The sequence below is a fragment of the Denticeps clupeoides genome, chromosome 3 (assembly GCF_900700375.1).
Source record: "Denticeps clupeoides chromosome 3, fDenClu1.1, whole genome shotgun sequence".
Classification (NCBI taxonomy): domain Eukaryota; kingdom Metazoa; phylum Chordata; class Actinopteri; order Clupeiformes; family Denticipitidae; genus Denticeps; species Denticeps clupeoides.
Window position 1 is genome coordinate 35938978 of NC_041709.1, and position 27188 is coordinate 35966165.

At 45.1% G+C, this 27188-nt stretch overlaps 2 protein-coding genes across 3 annotated transcripts in view; both read right to left on the reverse strand.

Moving 5' to 3' along the window:
• The window catches only part of LOC114785614 (NACHT, LRR and PYD domains-containing protein 3-like), a 59352-nt gene that overhangs the window by 21928 nt on the left and 10236 nt on the right, over nucleotides 1-27188 (reverse strand). The window lies entirely within an intron of this gene.
• LOC114785625 (NACHT, LRR and PYD domains-containing protein 12-like) lies at nucleotides 803-25964 on the reverse strand. Of its 2 annotated transcripts, XM_028972053.1 has the most exons (8): nucleotides 25788-25958; nucleotides 17286-17617; nucleotides 13542-15390; nucleotides 5228-5401; nucleotides 4789-4956; nucleotides 4194-4367; nucleotides 2824-2870; nucleotides 803-2082 (listed from the first exon to the last, which is right to left on the reverse strand). In XM_028972053.1, the coding sequence occupies exons 2-8, from the start codon at nucleotides 17599-17601 to the stop codon at nucleotides 1547-1549; spliced, it is 3264 nt and encodes a 1087-aa protein (XP_028827886.1). In that variant the 5' UTR covers nucleotides 17602-17617; nucleotides 25788-25958; the 3' UTR covers nucleotides 803-1546. The 2 variants fall into 2 exon arrangements, with proteins under 2 accessions (XP_028827886.1, XP_028827887.1); XM_028972054.1 differs by lacking the exon at nucleotides 2824-2870 and having other exon boundaries at nucleotides 2048-2082; nucleotides 25788-25964.

Here is a 27188-nt window from a genome sequence, read left to right on the forward strand (position 1 = left end):
GGTGGTTTTCCGGCTAAGCAGTTTTTGCGCAAGTGACAGCGATGTGAAGAAATTGTCCGTGGTAACATTTCTGCCCTTGTCTAGGAATGGTTCCATCAGCCTCATCACTACGTTTTCAGACGTATCTTGGTCCTTGCCAAGATATGGGAGGACATTGCAATCCTACGTTCAGAAGGAATGATAGCAACGGGTAATAAATTACTGAATTAGACACCCAGTCCAGCCCGTGGAACAGACACAGTGTCAGCATATTTATGAGTTTTATTAATGTTTCTTGTAGAATCTCTTGTTTTAATAGAGCGAGGTACAGACACAGTGTCAATATTGTACACGCTGGGTGGCGACTCTACGCAAATGGCAGACACTCGGTTTAGCCGGTCTGTCTGCTGCCTGGTCTCGGCTCTGGCGAGTCAGTTTTGTTTTTTGGTTCTAAGACTAAGAGCCAGATTTTTAGACAACTGAGTGGCGCCCGCCCAGTTGGGGTGGATGCCGTCTCGCCCAAAAAGACCAGTCTTCCCCCTAAATATTGGCCAGTTATTAATAAAACCCACTTTATTTTTTGGACACCACTCCGACAACCAGCGATTTATATCGAGGAGCAGCTACAGGTCTCGTCGCTACGCCGAAACTGCGGTAATGGGCCAGAGCAGATTACTGTATCCGACATCGTTTTAGCCAGTTCAAGCATCTCTATAAAATTATCTTTAGTTATTTCCAACTGGCGTAGCCGGACATGAATGACTTATTTCAAAAACAACTTTAAAAATGACAAATTACTCCAAAAACGACTCAATTACAGTAATGTGAGTAAATGTAATTTATTATTTTCCATCTCTGTTTAGTATCGGTATTGAGTCTGAAATTTCAGTATCATTGTGCCACCAGGCGGTTAAAGCATTTTAACTCCCGATATATTCCAACCTGTACAAGGCATCTCCTTCTACCCTCATTTATCTACCAATATGGTTAAATGTCACATTCCTGAGTCTAGTGAAGGTTTATTTCTCACGTCTGGTGCAGGAGACTCCAGTGAACATGAAGGAAACATCAAGAGAATCAGGAAACAATGAGAATCCAGAACCACAGTAGAACATTGACCAGGTTCTTCTCTGTTACAGCTGTTTTCAAGGTAACAGTGTGTGTGTGTGTGTGTGTGTGTGTTGGAGCTCATTTTGCACATTCCTGCACATCTTGCACATGTTTGTCTTGTCTTGTGTGTCCTGTTTGAAATATCCAACATATCCACTTACAAGCGTCCTACATGATGCTGTCCAATTATGTCCTGTTCATTGTACAGAAAATGTTTACTTTCTCTTATAGAGATAACCTGCATGGTATTTAAGTTCTAGTTTTAGTTAGTATAGTTTAGTTTAGTGTGTATATACATATTTATTTTTCTTTTATGATTGTACTATGGGGGGGGGGGTCTGTGTGAAACATTATTTTAATACACGGTATACTGTGTGTACTGTAGTACTGACAATAAACCAAACTTGAATCTTGAAGTGGTGATCAGTGTGACTGCTGAAGATGATCCTGCAGGACGTTATTTTATCTCACACAGGGTCACTGAGGACTTATATTTAAGCCCAAACCCTGGGTAGAGGGGTTCAGTGAATGTGGAGTGGAACGTGTGCAGGTGGGTCAGTTTATCTGAGGAGATGCTGTAGAAGGTCAGATACCCGGCCGACCAGTCCAGATACACACCTACTCTTTTGGGACTGGAGGGCCGGGCAGGTATGTCAGTGGTGATTTTATTGTGTCTGACAGAGTAACTGTTTTTATAGCAGGTCAGAACCCAGGACTTGTTATTGTCTCCAAGACGACAGTCACTAACCAGTCCTCTCCTGCTGATTCCTTTATACGTCACTCCTATATAAACCAGAATTCCACTGACCTCCACCTCCCAGTAACAGCGTCTAGACACGCCCTCTCTACACAGAACCTGCTCACAGTACTGGAATCTCTCTGGATGATCAGGATATGGTGGCTTCTCTTCCACATGCATCACCTTCCTGTTCCCCTCAGACAGGAGGAGTTTTCTGTGTGCTGTGTTGGGGTCCAGTGTGAACTTACAGGCATCTGCAGATAAGAACAGAACATTTACATCAGAACAAGCTGTGTGTGTGTGTGTTTGTGTGTGTGTGTGTGTTTCCTGTTTCTAGTTGATATCTTGACACTTTTACTCTGGAGTGACCTCATCATTTACACAGGTGTAGCTCCACCAGCAGCTCTTCAGCTCCACACAACCAGTAGGTTGGAGGAGGAGGAGGAGGAGAATCTTCATCTGTCTGCTACTGGACCATCTGGATTTATATGTTGTGACCTGTGACCTTGACCTCCATGCTGCAGTGATGCTGCTGCTCCTTCACTTCCTAACTACAGAGTCAGTAAACCTTCATCAGGAGAAGTCAGTATGTGGGTGATGGTGATCAGGAGCTTTTATTCATTTCCCATGATGGGAACGCTGGATCCAGTCTGTGCTGTGGACTAAGGTGGGTAACGTCTGTATATTTTTATCTGCTGTAATAAAGATCAGGACGATTAAGGAGAATCAGGAGCGTCTCCAGCTGAAGAGTTCAGATCATGTCTTCATGTTGGTTCTGGACATGAACATGTGACTTTTCTCCAGTATCTCCAGTCCAGCAGCGTCGCCCCTCAACCAATCACACTTCTTACAACTACCAGCTACAGAGACACACACATCACCTCTCATGATGCTGAGCTGAAGAACATTTCAATCATCTGAACCAGAAAAGTAGTTCTGACACAAACACATCTTCAAAATCCACTGTGACTTTACCAGAAGACAGAAGAACTTACATTTCTGAGGTCCAGACTTCAACCAGCATTCATCATCATGGTCAACACTGTAGGAAAAGAGGAGATTTTACTAAATAAACTCAGACATGCAGCAGAACCAGTCAGATCCATTCTAGCAGAGCTGAAGAACCCCATCAGCAGCTGTTCAGCTCCTGCAGGATGTGACTGTAGTGAGTGTAGAGCTGCTAATAATGACTGTAGATTGTATGCTGATCCCTCAGAAACTCGGCTAATATGATTCTAACTTGGTCTTTTCTTGCTTGAAGGCCATTTTCTCTGCACTTTGTGAACATCCATCTATAACCAGGCATTTTCCCCGGACCTTGTAACTGGTCCTGGATGAAGTCTGTGTCGTCCTTCCGTCAGAAGATGAGTCCGGCTGATTAGAATCCCGTGTCTATGTGCAAGAGCAGCAATAATTTCACTGTATTACATTCCAAAATGAAAATTAAACTTGATTAGCTGAGTCCTCTCTGACTTCATCTTGAAGTGCATCTTGAATTTAGAGTAAATTATTTTAATTAACAGCGCAGTTCATGGTATTTAGGGTCTCTGTACTCTACCCTTTATTAAGTAACTAACTGTAGATCACTGAACCAGCACCGTCTTACTAATGTTAATTTGACTAATTTGTTAGAAGAAAATGTATTTAAGAGTGTCAGTGAACATTTGAACATCAGTGAACTTTATCTTCAATTAAAAACAAGGGATGATTACATATCCATATTCATATCTTACTGGAGACCTCTGTACCTGGAATAAGAGACTTAATATGAACATGTTCCTGGTACATCCCATCTCTTTCAGACAAGGTCTGATAAAATGGTTCAGGAGAAGATAGCTGAGAATATTATTTTCCATCAGGCCTTGTAACTATGACAAATCTGGGACATTTTAAACAAGAGACATATGGACAATATCATTAAAAAGATGAATTTGATTGAACGAGTAGTGATACTTTACAGCAGCGCCTTTCTTCTCTAATGTTGATGTGAGTAATGTGATGTGGATTCTAACCCTAGTCTGTTATCTCCACCAGCCTTGGTCTTGGTCTTGGTCAGGGACGGAGTTGGACTCATTTTCAGCCCTGGAATTAAATGTCTCAGACCGGCCCACTTTACATCATGACCTGTTCTTATTAAAATCATGTAATTATAACCGTATATGTTCATAGGATCATTGTCCAAAGACATGAGAATTTCTGTCTCAGTGCACAGTACAAGACAACATATGTGGCGTTGCATCATACTATTGTTTAAATGATAGAACGTTGTTATATGCCACACGCCACATGATTCACCGATAATGAACTAACACACACACACACACACATGCGCACACACAGTGTAAACGTCAGTCCCAGATCTTACTTGAGCTTCTCCAGCTTGCAGTGTGGATCCTGCAGTCTGGCTGTAAGCAGCTTCACTCCTGCTTCTCCTGGATGGTTGTAGCTCAGATCCAGCTCTCTCAGGTAGGAGGGGTTTGAACTCAGAGCAGAAGACAGAAACTCACAGCCACGTTCAGAGATGCAGCAGCCTGACAAGCTGGAGGAGAATAAACTCACACAATCACGCATTGTTCATGTAAAGAAGTCTTATATTTGCATGTTTCAGCCTAATGTTGTTTTTCGTCAATGAAATTTAAGATTAAATATCTTTGTCAATTATCCTTTTTTACATGATTATAATGAGACGAGACGTAAATGCTGGTCATGTGACAATAACTATAATTAAAAAAATCGAATTCAATTTTCATTGACTAAAACTAGACAAAAATATTAATGGATAATTCATGGACTAAAATATGCCTTAGTTGACAAATATTAAGTTTTATTAAGACTAATAAAAACTAAAATGAGTATATTTGTACCCATCTTGGTCCAGAATAGGTCATTATAGTTGCTTTCAGTGTCAAACGTGGAAAATAAAACCATAAAACTAATACACAACATTCTTCTTCTCTCACCTCAGTGTCTCCAGTGTACAGTGTGGACTCTCCACTCCAGTAGAAAGTGTCTCCACTCCTGAATCCTGCAGGTCGTTGTCACTCAGGTCCAGGTGTCTCAGGTGAGAGGAGCCTGAGCTCAGAACTGAGGCCAGAACTTCACAGTGTTGCAAAGAACACTGCTTTAAACTGAAGATGGATTAATAAAGTTTATTATGTGTCACTGCATTTAAGAACATGTTTTATTCATGCTGCAGAGTTCCAAATCATTGGGTTTACACAGTCCTCTGGACAAACAAACACGACTTCAAAATGAAGCCAAAAACACTGGATGAAGATATTTTAACTATCCACCCCAAGTTCTCTCATTTCAGCAGCAACAACAAGAAAATGGAAAATGTATAAGATGCTGTTGGATAGTTGTAGGACACGTTTACTCCAGAGACTGTAGAATACTGACCTCATTTGCTCCAGTTTGCAGTCTGGACTGGATAATGCAGAACACAACATCTGCACTTCAGAATCCTGCAGGTGATTGTAACTGAGGTCCAGTTCTCTTAGGTTGGAATTTGATATCTCCAGTGCTGATGATAGATTCTTGAAAGACTCCTCAGTGAAGTTGTAGCCAATCAGTCTATTAAAACATTAAGACATTTTGAGCTTACAGGGAGTGCAGAATTATTAGGCAAATTAGTATTTTGACCACATCATCCTCTTCATGCATGTTGTCTTACTCCAAGCTGTATAGGCTCGAAAGCCTACTACCAATTATGCATATTAGGTGATGTCCATCTCTGTAATGAGAAGGGGTGTGGTCTAATGACATCAACACCCTATATCAGGTGTGCATAATTATTAGGCAACTTCCTTTCCTTTGGCAAAATGGGTCAAAAGAAGGACTTGACAGGCTCAGAAAAGTAAAAAATAGTGAAATATCTTGCAGAGGGATGCAGCACTCTTAAAATTGCAAAGCTTCTGAAGTGTGATCATAGAACAATCAAGCGTTTCATACAAAATAGTCAACAGGGTCGCAAGAAGCGTGTGGAAAAACCAAGGCGCAAAATAACTGCCCATGAACTGAGAAAAGTCAAGCGTGCAGCTGCCAAGATGCCACTTGCCACCAGTTTGGCCATATTTCAGAGCTGCAACATCACTGGAGTGCCCAAAAGCACAAGGTGTGCAATACTCAGAGACATGGCCAAGGTAAGAAAGGCTGAAAGACGACCACCACTGAACAAGACACACAAGCTGAAACATCAAGACTGGGCCAAGAAATATCTCAAGACTGATTTTTCTAAGGTTTTATGGACTGATGAAATGAGAGTGAGTCTTGATGGGCCAGATGGATGGGCCCGTGGCTGGATTGGTAAAGGGCAGAAAGCTCCAGTCCGACTCAGACGCCAGCAAGGTGGAGGGAGTACTGGTTTGGGCTGGTATCATCAAAGATGAGCTTGTGGGGCCTTTTCGGGTTGAGGATGGAGTCAAGCTCAACTCCCAGTCCTACTGCCAGTTTCTGGAAGACACCTTCTTCAAGCAGTGGTACAGGAAGAAGTCTGCATCCTTCAAGAAAAACATGATTTTCATGCAGGACAATGCTCCATCACACGCGTCCAAGTACTCCACAGCATGGCTGTCAAGAAAGGGTATAAAAGAAGAAAAACTAATGACATGGCCTCCTTGTTCACCTGATCTGAACCCAATTGAGAACCTGTGGTCCATCATTACTTTACTTTACTTTACTTTACTTTACTTTACTTTACTTTACTTTACTTTACTTTATTTAGCAGACGCTTTTATCCAAAGCGACTTACAAGAGGAAGACACCAGCTATTCTCGTTCGATTTCTATAGAATATTGAGTTTACAAACTAAGGGCCCTGATAAGGCTCAGACTTGTCAGTGAAGAGCCTGCTCAGAGATTGTTAGGTGCTAGACGAAGAAAAATTATAATGTATTTATACATTTTTGTATTGTTTGTGCAATGTGTACGCATTTGCGTGTGTAAGTGTTAGATTTGTCTGTAATATTTTTTGAAGAAGAGGGTTTTCACCTGCTTCTTAAAAGTGGTGATAGTCTCGGCTAGTCGTGTGGAGGAGGGCAGGTTGTTCCACCAGCCAGGGACAACAACGGAGAACAGAGATGATTGGAATCGGAGACCCAGTGAAGAAGGAATTTTTAGTCTCCTTTCATTTGCTGATCTGAGAGAGCGTGCAGCGGTGTAGCTAGGTAGTATTGTGTTGATGTAGGAGGGCGCAGTTCCATTTACAGCCCTGTAGGCAAGCATCAAGGATTTGAACTCAATGCGAGCAGCTACCGGGACCCAGTGGAGAGAGGTAAGAAGAGGTGTAACATGGGTGTATTTTGGCTGATTGAAAATGAGACGGGCTGCCATATTTTGGATCATCTGGAGTGGTTTTATGGTGACTGCAGAGGCTCCAGCCAGGAGAGAGTTACAGTAGTCGAGTTTGGAGATGACCATTGCCTGGACGAGGAGCCTGTTGTGAGAGAAAAGGCCGAATCTTGCAAATGTTGTAGAGAGTGAACCTGCAGGATCTGGAGATCGCAGCAACATGATGGTTCAAACTCAGTTTGTCTTCTATCCAAACTCCACGGCTTTTTGCAGATCCCGTGGGTGTTAACAGTAGCGATTCAATTTGAATTGAAAGGTTTTTCTGAGGGGAATTGTTGCCCGGAAAGATCAGAATCTCGGTTTTGGATAGGTTGAGTTGGAGGTGTCGCTCAGACATCCATGCCGATATGTCTGAGAGGCAGGCCGAAATTTTTGTTGCTATAGTAGCATCTTCTGGTGGGAATGACAGATAGAGCTGGGTGTCATCAGCATAAGAGTGATAGGAGAAGCCATGTGATTGGATGATGTGACCAAGTGAGCGAGTGTATATTGAGAATAGAAGGGGGCCAAGGACAGAGCCTTGTGGAACCCCTGTGGTTACCCTAGAGAGGACAGATGTCTCACCTTCCCATGATACCTTAAAGGACCTGTCGTAAAGATAAGAGGTGAACCAATCTAGTACGGTTCCTGTAACTCCTAAATCAGAGAGTGTGGTGAGAAGAATTTCGTGGTTAACTGTATCGAAGGCAGCAGATAGATCAAGTAGGACAAGGACAGATGATCTGCGGCCAGCTCTTGCAGCACGAAGGTCGTCCATCATTGCCAGGAGGGAGGTTTCAGTTGAATGCCCTTTCCTGAAACCAGACTGAAAAGGGTCAAGAAGATCATGCTCGTGGAGAAATGAGGAAAGTTGAGCCAGGACTGCTCTTTCAAGAATTTTTGAAAGAAAAGGAAGGTTGGAGACTGGGCGGTAGCTATCCAGTAGAGATGGGTTTAATGTGGGTTTTTTCAGCAGGGGAGCAATGACAGCCTGTTTGAAAGCAGTGGGGAATGTTCCTGTTGTGAGTGAGGAGTTTAAGACGTGTGTCAGAGCAGATAATATGGTGGGCTGTATGGACTGAAGGAGGTGTGAGGGGATTGGATCCAGGGAGCAGGTGGTGGGGTGACTAGACTGGAGAAATTTAGACACGTCTGATTCAGAGAGGGGAGTAAAGGAAGACAGATTCCTGGTTTCAGAGGTAACAGCAGGACGGGGTCTGGGGTTAGGCGGTGAGAATTGTTTGCTAATGTCTCTGTGAAGAAGGTGGCAAAGTCTTCAGATGAGAGAGAAGTGGAGGGGGGAGGGGGTGGAGGATTCAGGAGACGGTTGAAAGTCGAGAAAAGTTTTCGAGTCATTGCAGTTGCTTACTTTGTCCAGGAAGTATCTGGTCTTTGCTGTAGTTACAGCAGCAGAGAAGGATTTCAGGAGAGATTGATACTTATTAAGTTGAAGCGGGCACTTGGATTTCCTCCACTGCCTTTCAGCTGCTCTAAGATGGGTCCTGTCAGAGATCCACGGCGAGGGTGGAGTCGCACGTGTTGGTTTTGAGGTTAGAGGGCAGAGTCTCTTGAGGCAAGATGTTAGTGTGGAGCAGAGGATGTCTGTAGCACAGTTAGGGTCCTGAATAGAGAGGATGTCTAGGGGGGAGAGCTCAGAGGAAACAGCGGAAGACAATTGAGTAGGGCAGAGGGTGCGGAGATTACGGCGAAATTGTGTTAAGTGTGATGTGGGTGTGGTGCGTGCAGATGTAGAGAAATGACAGATGTGTTGGCTGTGGAGCATTTGCGTGTGAGTACGAGATCTAGTTGTTTTCCAGCTCTGTGCGTTGCGGGCGTGCAGAGAAGTGTGAAGTTGGAAGCAGAGATGAAGTGTTGGAAGTCAGTTGTTTGTGGCTTGAGGAGATCGAGGTTGAAGTCTCCTAGTAGCACAAGGGGCAGTTCATCATCTATAATTGAGGAGAGAGTTGTGTCTAGTAGACACAACTCTCTCCTCAACATCATCAAATATGAGATTTACAAGGAGGGAAAACAGTACACCTCTCTGAACAGTGTCTGGGAGGCTGTGGTTGCTGCTGCACGCAATGTTGATGGTGAACAGATCAAAACACTGACAGAATCCATGGATGGCAGGCTTTTGAGTGTCCTTGCAAAGAAAGGTGATGATTTGTTTTTGTTTTGTTTTTGAATGTCAGAAATGTATATTTGTGAATGTGGAAATGTTATGTTGGGTATATATTTGTTTTTTGTTAAGTTGCCTAATAATTATGCACAGTAATACTCACCTGCACACACAGATATCCCCCTAAAATAGTTAAAAATAAAAACAAACTAAAAACTACCAAAAACATTCAGCTTTGATATTAATGAGTTTTTTGGGTTCATTAAGAACATGGTTGTTGTTCATGTCTACATGTTTTGTTCGCCTCTAATGTTACACTTTCACTGCCTGTGTCCCCTGTTTGTACTTTATGTAACCCAGTTGTCTGTTGACACGTGCACTTTAGATCAGTACGTAACTTTCTTTAAATGTTACGTGTAGCACCAGGTGTGGAGGGGGAAAAATGTATAGGCCTGGACACTCCATGTGTTTCACTTTTGGTCATGGAATAGTCAGAAGACAGCTGACGCACAAGGCTAAAATGTTTTCCAAACTTAGTGTGTTATGCTGCGCAGAAGCTGATAAAAGAAAGATTTTGTGACCTCGTTTGGTGCCGTAGTTCTAACTGGTGAAAGGCTGTTTTCATATCTTGCGCCACCTAGAGTGGTATAAATGCTTGTGAACTGTATTCAGGATTTGGGAGTTCTTCTTGCGAGTCCCCCCATGCGCATGGTAAATTAAACTTGGCTATCAAATCAGTTCACACTCTTTTCATTGCAGTTCCTCAGACAGAAAAGTTCCCACCACACAGGTTCCAGAGAAATGTGGTTTTGTCTCACTATGTACCGTCTACCATGTTATGAAATTACAGGGACTGTCCCTGGCAGTCCACTTGGCACAGATTCTCTATCCAGCCACGTGTTACGTCCTTTAGGGGTGCTCTGTGTTGTGCATGTTTCCCTTTTAGGCTGTCTGCTGGGCGTAAACTGGCAGCCAATCAACGCACAGGATGGGGACTACTTAAGGACCATTCCAACCACCAGTCAGGGCTCATTGTTGTGGAACCAGGGGAGGAGGAAGCGAGAGTCTCTCTTTTCATGGTGTGTTGTCCTTCTGTGGGTTGTTGTGTTGTTGTTGTATGTAGCACTTTGGTTGGTTGCTCACCACTCACTGTAAATAAAATCACAATATTTCACTTGGGCCTGGTATCTGTGTATTCCCACCACATACATTCTCCTCGTTTGTTGTCATGTTTCCTGACCCCTAGACAGGGACGTGACACCACGTTTCATCTTCAGTGCTCTTACTGATGGTAGGAGGGTTTTGCACAATGGACAGGGGCCTAGCGGTTAAGGAAGTGGCCCCATAATCAGAAGGTTGCCGGTTCGAATTCCGATCCGCCAAAGGTGCCACTGAACAAAGCAGCGGCCCCACACACTGCTCCCCAGGCGCCTGTCATGGTGCCCAATGCTCAATAAGGGTCATTGATTAAATACAGAGGACACATTTCACCGTGTCACTGTGTGCTGTGCTGCTGTGTATCACAATGACAATCACTTCACTTTCACAACACATGTGCCCAGGTCCTTAATACGGATCAGTCAGTCTGTTCCCATGCGAGTCTGATCTTGCACGGAGCCCCAAGCTGCTTGCCTATTGTAGATTGCACAAGACTGGGAGGAGCCAATCTCGTTCCTGTTGTCCTTAGACAGCTCTCTGCTCACAGCCATGGTGGAAATTGGAGTCTGACTGTTTGAAGGTGTCGACAACATGTTCAAACAGGCGCCATTAATACAGGAAACAAGTGAAGGATAGAAGAGCTTCTTAAACAAGAAGCAACAGGTCTGTGAAGAACAGAATTATTGGTTGTTTGTAGGTGTTAAATACTTATTTTCTGCACCATTATACAAATAAATTCATTAAAAATCATACAATGTGATTTCCTGGATTTTTTACATTCTGTCTCTCACAGCTTAAAAGTTGAAGATGAGCTTTACTGTCATTTCAGCTATATACATGTTAGACAGTATATAGTGAAATTAAATAACGTTTCTCTGGAACCTGGTGCTACCTGGAACATTTGAGCGATTAGACAAAGTTACACACTGATATAAAGTGCACGTGTGCGACACCGACAAACTGGGCTACATGAAGTGCAAACGGGACACAGACAGTTCAAGAGTAACAAAAAACATGTAGACAACAATGAGACAGACAGAACTAAACAGGTGAAATGAATAATAAATGTGCAAGTAAAATAGTGCAAATACTGCTGTGCAAAATGGAAAAGTACCTTAATAGATGATATTACAGATAGATAATCATACAATATAACAGATGTAGTGTGTGTGTGTGTGTGTGTGTGTGTGTGTGTGTGTGTGTGTGTGTGTTTGTGTGTCAGTCCAGAGTGGAAAGTCCCTGAGTGTTCAGGTGTCTGATGGTCTGTAGGATAAAGCTGTTGCAGAGTCTGGCAGTGAGGGCCCGAACGCTTCGGTACCTTTTCCCGGATGGTAGGAGGGTGAAGAGTGCATGTGAAGGATGTGTAGAGTCCTTCACAAAGATGGTGTGTGGTAAATGTTCGTTATGGAGGGTAGAAAGACTCAGATGATCTTCTCAGCTGTCCTCATTATCTTCTGTAGGGTCTTGTGGTCCGATATGGTTCAGTTCCCAAACCAGGCAGTGATGCAGCTGGTCAGAATATTCTCAATAGTTCCTCCATAGAAGATGGTGAAAATGGGTGGTGGGAGACGGGCTTTGCAGGAAGCCTCTGCAGGAAGGTTGGGCTTTCTTGGCTGTTGAGCTGGTTTTGAGATTCCAGGAGAGGTGGTTATAGCTGTGCATCGCTACACAGTCATGGGTCAGCAGGGTGAACAGCATTGGACTGAGCACACGGCCCTGAGGAGCTCCAGTGGTCATTGTGTTGGGGCTAAAGATGCTGTCATCGATCTGGACACATTGAGGTCTCTCAGTCACGAAGTCCAAGATCCAGTTGCAGAGGGAGGAGTTCAGGCCCAATAGGCTCAGCTTCTCGACCAGGTGCTGAGGAATGATGGTGTTGAATGCTGCGTATGTGTCTTTATGGTAGTCCTAGGCAGTGGTGGCCTAGCGGTTAAGGAAGTGGCCCCATAATAAGAAGGTTGCAGAAGGTTTGAATCCCAATCTGCCAATTTGCCAATGAGGTGCCACTGAGCAAACCACTGTCCCCACACACTGCTCCCTGTCATGGCTGCCCACTGCTCACCAAGGGTGATGGTTAAAAGCAGAGAATGCTGTGACGTTGTGTCAGCATGTGCTGTGCTGCAGTGTTTCACATTGACAGTCACTTCACTTTCACTTTCTTTCTTATTGTCCAGGTGGGTGAGGGTCAGATTATGTGTACATATGTTGAAAATTACAGACCTCACTCAAACCTTCTGTTTTGTCACTCTGTTCAGCCTTGCCATGGTGTTTGGTCTATCATGAAACTGTATTCCACAACCTCACCTTGGTAGCAGAGTATGGCTGTTCCTCACCAAGGTTTTAGCCTCGTACAAAACTGTTTCTGTGTCTGTAAATGGCTGTGTTTCAACATATATGTGTGATGATCACAAATACCTGTTTGAGTCCATGACTGATTGATATATAATCCTACAAGTGTCCCATTTGAAGGCCCTCCCCACTGTATTTTATCAAGGAGTTTGAGAAGACCATGGTCAACCATGACTGGTTGCTTACATTAAATGAATGAATTCAGCTTGCCAATTACCTGGTTTGCGACACCTCATCACCCCCCCAAGGAGCGCCCAAACCCCATGCAAGAACCACATTCAACTGATATGAGCCCAGATTGAAGCTACAACTACCGGGAATGTCCTAAGATGCTTGACCCCAGTGGCCAGCAGGAAATGATGTTCATCAGGGTCCCCTTGGTAAGCACACCTCCACACCATAGCTCTGCCACCCGTAGTGTGTCATCAGGTTATCAGGCTCCACACATGGTTACCAGGGGCAAACACTCATCGACTCAATCTGATGGGCGTTCAAGCCTTAGATGTACGCCTGCTAGGCTCGGGCCATCTTGAGTTTAAAAGGACCCCCTGCCATGGCTGCCAAAACTGAACTGGAGGGAGGCGCCTGACTACACTGACTGCTGCGCCCAGACCACATCTTCCCCTCTCCCCGTCCACTGCTGCCCTGCCACCTGAACTCACAGACCTAGTACCAGCAGTACATCACAAATTAATCTAGTTTTTTCACAACTGTGCAAAACCTCTGCATTGTACCATATATTTACCAGTCTGGTACTCACCGAGCCTTTCTGCTGTTCCTCACGGCAATGATCAGTCTCTCACGGCCCTCGTCATCAGTGTTGTATTTCTTCAAGTCAAACTCATCCAGAACATCCTCTGATACCAGGATCATGTAGGCCAGGGCTGAGCACTGGGCAGGTGAGAGTTTATCACCTGATTTCACGTACGAATCAATCTCATTGTGCAGTGAAGTGTCTTTCATTTCAAGGAGACACAGCAGAAGATTCATGGCTCTTTCGGTGGAGATTTGGATTTTTTTGGTTTTGATGTAGCGCCTTCTAAAAAGTCTTATGACAAAGACAGTCTCCTCATTGCTAATCATCTTCTTGATGTGCTGGCTTGTTTTTTGGAGACTCTCTGAGCTGTTCTCTGTTTTGGGCAGGAGACCTTGTAAAAGACTCTGGTTGGACTCCAGTGAGATTCCAAGAAGGAAACGGAGGAAAAGATCTAGATGCCCATTTTCGCTCTGTACGGATTGGTCCACAGCAGCCTTCAGCAAGTCGGCTAATGAGACTCTCCATGTACGACTGATGAAAGACTTTAGCGCCTTCATGTTCCTGCTCACATAGCAGTAAAACACGTACAAAGCAGCAAGGAACTCCTGAACACTCAGATGGACAAAACAGTAGAGTTTGGATTTGAAGAACTTGGCATCTTCCTTGAAGATTTCAGTGCACATCCCACAATGCACTGCGGCATCTGTGACATCAATGCCGCACTGCTTCAAGTCTTTTTCTGTAAACAGGATTTTGCCTTCCTGAAGTTGCTCAAACGATAATTTAGCCAACTTTAAAACCATTGCTTTGTTGGACTCCAGGACTTCTTCTCTGTCTTTTTCATTCCTCCCTTCATATTTATTTTCCTTGCTTTTTGACTGAATGAGCAGGAAGTAGATGAACACTTCAGTCAGAGTTTTGGGCTTCTCCTCTAAGTCATCATGGACCAACATGTCCTCAAGTACGGTCACCAAAATGGAGCAGAAGACAGGAATGTGGCACATAATGTACAGACTTCGTGATGTCTTGATGTGTGAGATGATGTTCTCTGCTTGGTCCTCACGGATCCTCTTCTTGAAATATTCTTCTTTCTGTTTGTCAGTGAACCCTCGTATTTCAGTTCTCTGGCTGATGTAATCTTCAGGAACCTGTTTGGCCGCTGCTGGTCGGGTGGTTATCCAGATGAATGCAGATGGCAGCAGATTCCCTTGAATGAGGTTTGATAGCAGGATTTCCACACAGGATTCCTGTAGTGCATCACACAGCTTCTCTTTAGATGGCAAATGCAACAGAAGTCTGCTTTCATCCAGACCATCAAGGATAATGACAATCCTGGACTTCTTATACATCACGTCTTGTATCTCTGGAGCTTGAAGATGTTGAAGTTCTGGGTAGCAGTAAATCAGGAGAGTGTGGAAACTGTACCGATCATCTTTTATTAAATTGAGTTCCCTGAAAGGAAGAACAAACATGAAGTCTTTGTCTTGGTTTGCTTCCCCTTCTGCCCAGTCAAGAACAAACTTCTGAACAGACACAGTTTTTCCAATCCCAGCAACACCTTTGGTCATGACAAGTCTGATCGTTTTCCTTTGTCCAGGTAAGGGCTTGAAGATGTCGTTGGACTTGATGACTGTGCTTTGTGTTGGTCTCCTGTCTGTGTTTTCAATCTGCCAAATCTCATGTTCTTTATTCACTCCTTCACTCTCTCCCTCTGTGATGTGCAGTTCTGTATAAATGCTGTCCAGGTGGATCTGAGTTCCTCCCTTCATGGTGACTTCAGAAACGTGTTCAAATTTCCTCTTCATTATTTCTTTATTGGTCATTGTGACATCCTGGAGGATGCCTGTGTCATCTTTCAAAAGAGGAATATGGTTTAATAAAGACCAGTTTTTATTAGTGCACATACTGGTGGATTTAGGAATAGAGCATGTTTATGGGCTAATATTTGTGCCAGTAGAATTTGAAATTGAAACTGGGTTTTTACTATTTAACATGTTATTGTTTGTTTTTTAATTAGTAATCTAGTGATTATTATTACAATGTGTCTATTACATTTATTTACATTTTTGAGTTTATTGAGAAGATCGCTGCACATGCAGCAGGATGTTCTGAAGAAAATTTCCCCTCTGTTCTCTTGTTAATACAGCCAAAAGGGCGTGGAGCTCTCATTTACATTTTCAGCATTTATCAGACACCCTTATCCAGAGTGACTTACAATCAGTAGTTACAGGGACAGTCCCCCTGGAGCAACTTAGGGTTAAGTGTCTTGCTCAAGTACACAATGGTAGTAAGTGAGATCTGAACCTGGGTCTTCTGGTTCATGGGCGAATGTGTTACCCACTAGGCTCCTCCTTGAACAGCCACCTTATTGTGGTGGAGGAGTTTGATGGCCCTAATGGTCCTAGGAGCTATGTTGTCTGGGTCACCCTGGTAGGGTCTTCCATGACAAAATGATCTTAGGTAAAGGGTGAGACAAACAAAGGTTCAGAAGACCTTTCATAGAAAAAACAACAAAGAGCCAGTGTACCTGGAGGGTTACCGGGATCCCACCCTGGAGCCAGGCCTGGGGTTGGGGCCCGTGAACTTTCGCCCATGGGGCCCGGCCAGGCCCAGCCCGAATGGGCTTATCCAACTGTGGACCCACCACCCGTAGGAGAAACATGAAGGGTCCGGTGCAACGTGGATCGGGTGGCAGCCGAGGCGGGAGTCCCTGGGACGAGTGCTAGATAGTGCTCCGACTGGGGACTCCATTGTCCTGCTGGGGGACATCAATGCTCACGCGGGGAATGACAGCATGACCTGGAGGGGCGTGATTGGGAGGAACAGCCCGCCAGATCTAAACTCAAGTGGTGTTTCGTTATTTGACTTCTGTGCGAGCCGCAGTTTGGCCATAACGAACACCTTGTTCGAACATAAGGATGCCCATCAGTACAGTTGGTACCAGGGCAGCTTAGGTCGCAGGTCGACTCTGTTGTCGTATTTTCTGCGCACAGAATGTTTCTTCAAAGTGGCACAAATTTACCTCCATATATACCTTTTTTTGGGCGGTGCAGAGTGATGCCAGGGGTGGGGGCACATGTAAAGGAGCGTCCACTCAGGAGACACAATCTAAAATGTGGCAGCACCTCATTGACAATTTGTACTGCTACACCACAGATTGGCCGACCCTTTCGTATGGAAGGTTCGTGTCGCACGTCTACCTGCTGGTTATGTTCCATCAGACCACAACCTTGTTAATGTCTGTCTGTGCAGGTTGACCAGGTTCAATGGTAGTTAACATAAGCATGTCCTGATCAAACACAAGCAGCAAGTCTGTACAAATCGCCACAGAGGTGCTGCTACGTTTTAGATCATGTCTCAAGTGGACACTCATTTACACCAGTTGATGCGTAACACCGGCTGGCACGTGCATTTCCTGCAGGAAGTTCCACTTCACTGCAAGCCGCAGAGCTGTCGTAAAACATGGAAATGAGCTCGCTTGGGAATCTGTGTCCATTGCTTTTCCATAAGGACCCAGATTGTTAATTATGAAAACTGAAACTAGAATTGGAAAATCAAATTTGCATAACATTGTAGGGATGTAAAAATGCAGTTTTAATGTCATTGGATTCAGATTCCAAGGAATACATTCCAAACAAAGGAAATTCAGTTTCTACTGGAACAAATATCAGCCCAAATCAGCACCTGCCTTGAGCAGCATCTAATACTTTACATTTCTGCAGATATAATGTGTTTATTGGGACTCACCCAGTTTATGCTTTCCAAGGTTATAAGACATCTCCTGGAGGGATTTTTCAAGGGTGTCAGCAGGTCCATTGCAATTCATTAATTTTAGAACGTGCAATGTAAATGTAAGCGATCTTTCAATGCCGTAGGCTTCCCTCATCTGATATACAACGTTATTTACGTCATAGTTTTCTAGTTTTCCTCTAGGAATTGGTTTGAAGCTTGTCAGTGTGTTTTCGCTCAAATAGAGGCAAAACTTCTTTATTTCAGAGGTTCTCAAGTCCTCCAGAACCCTGAAAAGAAGATTTAGATGTTCGCCACTGGTGAATGCCATCATTTCAATATCAGTTGCTCTGTGGAAAGAAATCAAAATTTTAGTTTATCTAGTTTACCTAGTTTAACAGGGGGCAATGGTGGCCTAGTGGGTAAGGAAGCAGGCTCGTAATTGGAAGGTCACAGGTTCGAATCTTGATCCGCCAATGGGCTACTGAGCAAAGCACCTTCCCCACACACTGCTCACCGGGTGCCTGTCATGGTGCCCACTGCTCACCAAGGTTGACGGTTAAATACAGAGGACACATTTCACTGAATGCATTTAATGCTGGTTTTTATCTTGGCCAGTGTACGGCAAGGTAATAAATGAATAAAACCTCTCCAGAAAAATCTCCAGAACATAAGGCCTTTCTGTCTGTTTACTACACACAGAAAAATCGCCTGCAGCTTGCAGTTTCCTGTCCAGTGTTGATGAGAAAGTTGGGATGGTTCAACATGTTCATGCTTTGATGCAGATGAAAGGCAAGGTGTGATGTGTCCTTCCTCAGAATGTAGTCCATTTACATTTCCTTGCTTATCATACTGAATCTTTTTCCTGCCTGACTTTCGTCTCGTCAAAGCTAAAGACACCAAAATTGTGGCAGCACAGCTTTGCTTTAAACAGATGAGTTTTATAGTTTTGGGTCTAAGAAGTCTCTTATGGCACGCAAATCGCCACATGCTTACGGGTTCGTTTCTATTCTTCCCTTCTTGTTTTTTTTGGCCCTCATACTGTTTTTCTGTCATTAATAAATGTATGTTTATGACTTCCCTTTTCTGCACCTCATTCCCGAATCAACATGACACCAACATACAGTTAATCTGAAAAGTATCCACAAAGCATCACCTATTATGTTACAGTTATATTCCAAAATGGATTAAATTCTACACACAAAACTCCATAATAACAATGTGAAAAATGTTTGAGGTTTTTGCAAATTTATAAAAAAAAATATATATATCAAATGTATATAAGTATTCTTAGCCTTTGTTTAATACTTTGTTGATGCACCTTTGGCAGCAATTACAGCCTCAAATCTTTTTGAATATGATGCCACAAGCTTGGTACACCTATCCTTGGCCAGTTTGACTCTTTCCTCTTTGGAGATCCTCTCAAGCTTGGTTGGAAAGTGTTGGTGCACAGACATTTTAAGATCTCACCAGAGATGTTCAATCAGATTCAAGTCTGTGCTCTGGCTGGTGTTACGTCCTGGTTTTTGTGGTGTGTTTCTGTTCTGTGTTTGTGTTGTGTTTGCAGGATGGCCGGTGATTGCAAATTGAGCCCACGTGTTCCTGCTGTGGACAGCCAGAATAAAAGGGACCTCATGTCCCTTTTTCGGTGCAGCACTTGCCGTACCATCCACTTTTTCTTTTGTTATGGGCTGTACCCCTAGACTGTCTCGTAAAAAAAAATTGGGGGCTCGTCCGGGATTTGTTCTGTTTTTCTCTCCAGGATATTTTGTTTCTCTCCAGGACATCAGTTTTTATCTTGGGAAGACACACGTTCGGCATTCGTTGGAAACTCTGGTAAATTAGGCGTCTCTGGATGGATTTTCCTAATTCCTCCATCGGAGCGCATTTGTTGTTTTGTTGCTTTGTGTTTGGGGATTTTATTTGGGTGGTGTTTTGAAGAGCAAACCCAGGGGGAGCTTCGCTTTTGTCTTCTGACTGACCGCAAACCTTCAGTTGGTAACACTCTTTGAAGAAGAGAAGGTTTCGTGTTAGGCAGACTTAGGGATCAGAGTTCCCATACATTTTTTGCGGAGACAGGTGGTGGAAAAAGAGCATGTTTCCCTCCATTTGCAGCCCTGTGAGCTCTCAGTGTTTTTATTTTTAATAAATTGGCCAAAATCTCAAGTAAATTTTTTTTCTACATTGTCATTATAGGGTGTTGTGTGTGGAATTTTGAGCAAAAGATGAACTGAATCCATTTTGGAATAAGGCTGCAACATAGGACTTGCTCTGGTTAATTTGGATTCTAATAAAACCTGTCTATAATATAGAAGACTGCAGTGTTAATTCAACACTGGCTTACTTGCCATACATTTCTGTGGGCGCCTCCAGCCCACCAGAGAGCACCAGACCAGCCAGAAAGACGGCGACCTGGAAGCGGAAACGAGAGCGGGCAGTGCAGTGTATAAAAGTCAGGTAACCCCGAGGAGACACTGCCCACTCTTTGAGTTGAATTCATTCCCAGAGACGCTAGCCTTTTTTATCCACGCCCAGATGATTAGAATCCACGACCACGAGCCTTGGTCCACGCTGGACAGTATAATCACACTGGCCACGTCCATAGAGAGATGTCACGCTGAGCGCGGCCAAGAACGACGTAGCCACACCCCTTTCCACTGTGCCCCCGCCGCGCGCCTGCATGACGCCCCTAGGGCTCCGCCCCCCGTGTATCTGACAAACCCATGCAAATGAGCCGAGCCCGACCCCTACTCACTCCCCAGGAATGAAAGCGACGAGAAGAGCAGAGATGCTGCTATTACTGTGGAGAACCAAACCACCTCAGCGCCTTCTGTCCCAACCGTCGAATCAAACCACACCCATCTGGAAAAACCCCTGAGGTCCGGAGCCCTCTGATGAGCACCAAGGCCCTTCCCAGAGGCACCACCCGCTGCTCACTTCCCGTCACCATCTGCTGGAAGGAACCCAGACCCGGCCAACATCGGGGACGAGCGCTGGTGGACTCCGGGGCGGCCATGAACTTGATCGACGTTGATCTGGCCACCCGACTCCAGCTCCCCGTCTCCCTGTGCGATCCTCCCTGTGCGGTTATGGAACTGGATGGCAACATGTTGGGCTCAGGAAGAGTCCTCTTCCAATCCAAACCCCTACTAAACTGCCCCACATTGACTGGACCACAGGCACCATCAAACAGTGTGGGAAGCCAATGCATCCACCACCAACCCCGACAGGCCACGACCAATCCACGCCCATTAGCTGAAACCACGCACCTTAGAGATGATGTGACCCAGAAGCTGCCAGAGACCACGTCTCGATCTCCACATGATGCCACCTCCTCCTTACTGGGGGTCCCTGACTGTTACCATGACCTTGCCGTGGTCTTTGACAAGGACAAGGCAGCAGAGCTGCCCCCCCATAGGCCTTATGACCTGGCAATTGACCTGATCCCCGGCGCCTTACCACTACGAGGCCGGCTGTACTCGCTCTCGCTTCCGGAGCGAAAGGCGATGGACGAGTACATCACGGCATCCCTAGCTAGCAGCATAATCTAACCTTCCACCTCTCCAGCTGCTGCCCCGTTCTTTTTTGTGGTACCCCCTCCCACTTCTGAACACCGCCTTTGAACTCCTGGCAGGGGCCACCGTCTTTATCAAGATGGACCTCTGAAATGCATACCACCTCGTTCGGATCCATGAAGGGGACGAGTGGAAGACTGGTTTTATCACACCATCCAGACACTATGAGTATTTGGTAATGCCCTTTGGTCTCTCGAATAGCCCAGCCGCCTTCCAGGTGCTCATCAATGACGTCCTCAGAGACATGTTGGACCAATTCGTCTACCTAGATGACATTCTAATCTACTCACCCAACCTCTCGACCCACATCTCCCACGTCAGAAAGGTCCTTCAGCGCCTTCGACAAAACCGTCTCTTTGTTAAATTGGAAAAGAGTACTTTCCACACAGCTGAAATCTCCTTCATGGGGTTCCACATCAGCCCCCAAGGAATTGCCATGGATCCCATCAAGACAACCGCAGTCACGGACTGGCCTGTACCCACCACCATTCATCAGCTACAGCAGTTCCTGGGATTCGTCAACTTTTACCGTCACTTCATCCGCAACTTCAGCAAGGTGGCACAACCCATGACTTCCCTCCTTAAAGACCAACAAACCCGACTCCACTGGAACCACCAAGCTCAACAGGCATTCAGCAAACTCAAACAGCTATTCACCATGGCCCCCATCTTATTCCACCCAGACCCCCAACTTCCATTTGTCGTTAAAGTTGGCGCGTCTAGTCTAGGCGTGGGAGCGGTACTTTCGCAACGCAACCCCCTGGACCACAAATTGCACCCATGTGGCTTCTTCTCCCGAAGACTAAACCCGGCGGAGCGGAACTATGATGTCGGGAACAGGGAACTCCTGGCCATCAAATTGGCCCTGGAGAAGTGGCGCCATTGGCTGGAAGAGGCAATCCGCCCATTTTTGGTACTGACGGACCACAAGAATCTGGCGTACCTCCAAAACGGCCATCGCCTTAACCCACATCAAGCATGGTGGGCCTTGTTCTTCACGCGGTTCGAATTCACCGTATCCTACATCCCCGGCACCAAAAATGCGAAGGCTGATGCCCTGTCCCGCCAATACATCCCAGAGGCTGAGGACAATCCGTCCTCCCCTATCCTCTCCCACTGTTCTTACTGGCCCCCGTACGCTGGACCCTCATGCAAGAGGTGATTGCGGATCACACACACCACCCCCCACCTCGGACCACGCCTCCCATCCTCACGTACGTGTCACCCCCTCTTAGACACTGCATCCTACAATGGGGGCATGACACTCCATTGGCCGGACACCCTGGACGTCAGCGCACCCTGGCCAACATTCAGCAGACGTTCTGGTGGCCAGGCCTGGCCTCAGATGTACAGGCATACGTTGCCGCTTGTAACACCTGCGCCTCACACAAGGCCGACTCCGCCAGCTCCTCACGGTCTGGTCTGAAGTTCACCGGGTCCTCAACCACACTGCGGAGCGCATGAAACAACAGGTGGACCGACGCCGTCGGCCGGCCATCGTGTACCATCCCGGAGACAGAGTTTGGGACTCCACCCGAGGCCTGCCTATGCCGTCCAGTCCCCGAAAACTAGGACCCCGCTTCATTGGACCCTTCAGAGTGACTCGCCGCATCAACCCGGTTGCATATCAGGTGGCCATTCCACGCACTCTGTGCGTCAGCCCAGTCTTCCACATCTCCCACCTTCGTAAGTCTCACTCATCCCCTCTGCAACCCCCCCTGTCTCTGCCACCGCGGCCTACAATATTTCGTGGACTGGGAGAGCTATGGACCGGCGGACCGGTCCTGGGTTCCCTGGCGGGATTTCCATGACCGCCACCCTGATCTGCCGGGCCCTTCAGGAGCCAGGCCTAGGAGGGGGGGCTCTGTCACAACCAATACACCTCCAGCCCACAAGAGAGCACCAGACCAGCCAGAGACGGCGACCCGGAAGCGGAAACGAGAGCTCTTTGAGTTGAATTCATTCCCAGAGACGCTAGCCTTATTTACCCATGCCCAGCTGATTAGAATCCACAACCATGACCTTTGCCTGTCCCCGACCTCAAGCCTTGCCAGCCCCCTTTGTTACGATGATCTCCTGACGGATTCTACATCGAGACCACGACATTTGCCTGCCATTGACATTGAGTTTGCCTTCCCCTTTTGCCAAGACAATCTCCCCGCTACCACCACGAAGCCCGAGTTCCCTCCACGCCGCGCTGCGGTGCGTCCACGACTACACTCCGGTCCCAACTCACCTCCGGCCTCCCTCTCCCCGACCAAACGCCTCCGGTCTTCCCCCCCAGCGCATCCTATATCTACTCCCCGTGCGACGACTTGTCCCCTTGCTCCAAGTATGCCTGCAAATGCGTCCCCGAACTCCAGCAGTGACAGTTTCTAAAAATGAGGAAGTTTCTATAAAATAACTGTGTTTCTCGGTTGATATTTTAGTGCTAGGTATATAGTATATATGTTTGATTGATACACTGTATTCAATTTATTCAATTATTCATCAATGTATTCAATTATTTGCATGTTTTTTTACCTTTTTTCTTACATTGTATAGCCTACATAGTTATTACAATAAATAAATATTATATATAAATATTCTATATGTACTGCAAACACATAATTTCGTTTTTTTTTTGTTTACTATAAAAGGTCAGGTGTACACTGATTGAATTAACCATCATACATTACAGGTGAAAGTCTCAGGCAAACGTCAGAAAAAAAGTATTTACCAGAAGTATAAAATTACTTTAAAAACGTATGAAAAGTACCAGATTATGAAACAGACATACGACTTTGATTATTATTATCTGATTATTAACAGATTACTAAAGGTGCTCCAGCTGCGAGCATTTCAACGAAAGTGGAAGAGTAGAAGGGAAAATAGCAGAAGTTCAAATATTGTGTAACTCTACTCTTTAACGTCAAAACCATTCAGCATTTCAACTGGAGAAAGAAAAGAAATTCTAATTATCATCAGCATGACGACCCGGTTCTGAAAGATCCAGGAACTCTGATCTTCTAAAAACACATTTCTGCCCACCCTGCACCACTGAGCTTCTCTTCCAGCGCGACCAGGACAAGTCGTGTCTCGTACCCACGTCGTTCCGAAAAGAGTTCACATTCTTCTTCAAGGAAGGAGGGGGTCCCAAGAGAGACACGCCCCTTATCGCAGGAGCGCGCATAGTTCACAGCTGCAAGATTCATGCAAACCATCCTCTGATGTCAGAATGATTCCTTATTTCTGGCCATTCAGCGTCAATGTTAACACCATAGAGCCATTTGGTCATCAGAATTTACAATTAAAGCCTGAGTGATATCTCAGTAGGTTCAATATGGTTCTCACCTGGGCCCAGTTGTCCAGACAATTTAATCTGGATAAAAAGATCTGGATTTTGAAATCCAGGATCTGGCACTTCAGTATAATTGTATGATGGTCTTTCAGACACTAGACTGGATCCCTGTTCTCCAAATTGTCACGTCCATGCGGGAATGACGCGGCGGGTGAACATAGAGGAGGACGAGGAGTGACGAGGAACGAAGAATGAAGGACGCTTTCACCTGACATCACGGAACAGGGGTTTAATTGGTGAATCACAGGACAGGGGAGACATCCGAGACGAAGACACTGGTGAACATAGAACATAACTTCAAAGACCTGACAGCGGACAGAAACGAACAGGGCAGCTTTATACAATTAACACAGGTGAGAACGATTAGGGAACATTACACAGGACAACAATGAAACTCTGGTCCGGATCCTGAACCGGACCTGAGTAACCCCCCTTTCGGACCGGATCGTGACACAAATACAGAAACTTCAGGACCAGCAAATCCGGTTTACTGCTGCTTCACCTGCTCTGCCCTGTCCAGCACCTCCAAACATGGACAGATGCTCTATACTACACTGGGACTTGTCCACCTCTATAACTGTAGGACTTTTTCTCTTCTTGGACAAATCATCACCAGCCCTGCACTGACACCATCTGCAGGCTCACTCTACCCTGGAAGGGCGTCCCTCTCTCTATCACTCCTTCCCAACGTTTCTTCCTTTCTTTTTTGGGGTGTTTTTCATTGTGTGCAGAAGGGTCAAGTGTCGCGGTGTCACCTGTAGGACCTGTTAAAGCCCATTGAGACGTATGTATGTGATTTTGGGCTTTATAATAAATAAATGTTGGTGTGTAAATAGAACCCACAGTGTCGCCTACCGGCCATGAACAACAGGCAGACCAGTAATATCCCAGTAAATAATATATCCATCATGGGGAAGGAACAGAAAGCATCACATTTTTATACAGACACATTCTCACATTGAGACAGAATCCTGGGAGGCTTCAGGTCTAATTTCCTACTTGATTTCACTGCCACTGTCCAACTTCAACAACTGTACAAAACAGAAATAAATTATATATCAGCAAACATGCTTGGATTACTTATGAGCAAATGGGCCCTGTTACCTTCTCCAGATTTGTGCCTCGAGACAATCTTTGTTTTTTCCACATCTGGACTCCAATTAAACTGCAGAAACATCTCAAGAATGATCATGGGAAACAGGAGGCACCTGAGATCAATTTTGAGCTTCATGGCAAAGGCTGAGAATACTTATATATAGCGTGTCTATAAAGTATAGAAAACTGCAGTGTTCATTCAACACTGGCTTATTTGCCAATACGTTTAGAAAAATAAGGAAGTTTCGTGTTTCTCGGTTGATATTTTAGTGCTGTGTATATAGTATATATGTTTGATTAATACACTTTTTACACTTTTATCAATGTGTTCAATTATTGCATGTTTTTTTTTTTACTTTTTTTCTTACATTTTATAGCCTACATAGTTATTACGATAAATAAATATTCTACATGTACTACATCACATATCAAATATTGTGTAACACTCTACTCTTTAACGTCAGAACCATTCAGCATTTCAACTGGAGAAAGAAAAGAAATTCTAATTACCATCAACATGACGACCCGGTTCTGAAAGATCCAGGAACTCCGATCTTCTAAAAACACATTTCTGCCCACCCTGCACCACTGAGCTTCTCCTCCAGCGCGGCCAGGACAAGTCGCGTCTCGTACCCACGTTGTTCCAAAAAGATTTCACATTCTTCTTCAAGGAAGGAGGGGGTCCCAGGAGAGACACGCCCCTTATCGCAGGAGCGCGCATAGTTCACAGCTGCAAGATTCATGCAAACCCTCCTCTGATGTCGGAATGATCCTGCCATTCAGCGTCAATGTTAACACCATAGAGCCATTTGGTCATCAGAATTTACAATTAAAGCCTGAGTGAAATCTCAGGAAGTTCAATATGGTGCTCACCTGGGCCCAGTTGTCCAGACAATTTAATCTGGATAAAATGATCTGGATTTTGAAATCCATGATCTGGCACTTCAGTAAAATTTTCACATTGTCATTATAGGGTGTTTCGTGTAGAATTTTGAGCAAAAAATGAATTTAATCCATTCTGCAACTTGCTCTGGTTAATTTGGATTCTAATAAAGCGTGTCTATAAAGTATAGAAGACTGCAGTGTTTACTATTGTCACGTCAGTGAGCTGATGGGGGAGGGAAGTGCAGAGGCGGGACATTATGGGAAAGGGGTTTTATTATAAAATAAACCTAAATGAACATCAGCACAAGGGCTGTAAACAGGGAAATCAAAGTCAAAGTAAATTTTATTGTCATCTCTTCTATATATTGTGCAGATATACAGAGAGACGAGAAGATGTGGCTCCAGTTTACAGTGCAACATAAAAGTAGACAACAAAAAAAACAGATGCGGCACATGGAATACAATACAAAATATACATTTTAGCTAAAAATGAAGTGTTAAAAAGTGACCAGTGATATATACATGTTTAGACTGTGCAAATAAATAACAGTAGTGATAGTACAGTTATTGGTTTCAGTGCAACATGAAGAGGTAGTCTGTATAGCAGCGTGTGCATAATTGCAGCAATGAGGTGTAAAGTGCAGAGGTGCAACAGAGTTAGTCCACAGTGCGAGTGTGTGTGGGGGGAACTAAAAGGGGGACAACGTAAACAAACCCGCAGGCGTGTGGCGATTGCCAGAACTCAAAAATACACATTTAACAAAAACAGGTCTACGAAAATGTCGGAGCCCCAGAAGGGGCGGAGTTCCAGTCTTTTATCGGCTGTCCAGAATGGGCACAGGTGATGAGCCTCCAAGGGCTACGTCCTCGAAGCCCCAGCAGTACCATCAGTGGAGGCGGCGGGGCGGACGGCGGCAACCACAGGGCTCCTGCCCTGCTGTATCCTCCCCTTGGAGGACCCGGTCCCTCGGGCTCGCTCCCCGGCAAGGTCAGGTGTGGCGGCCCCGATGCCTTCTAGGCACATGC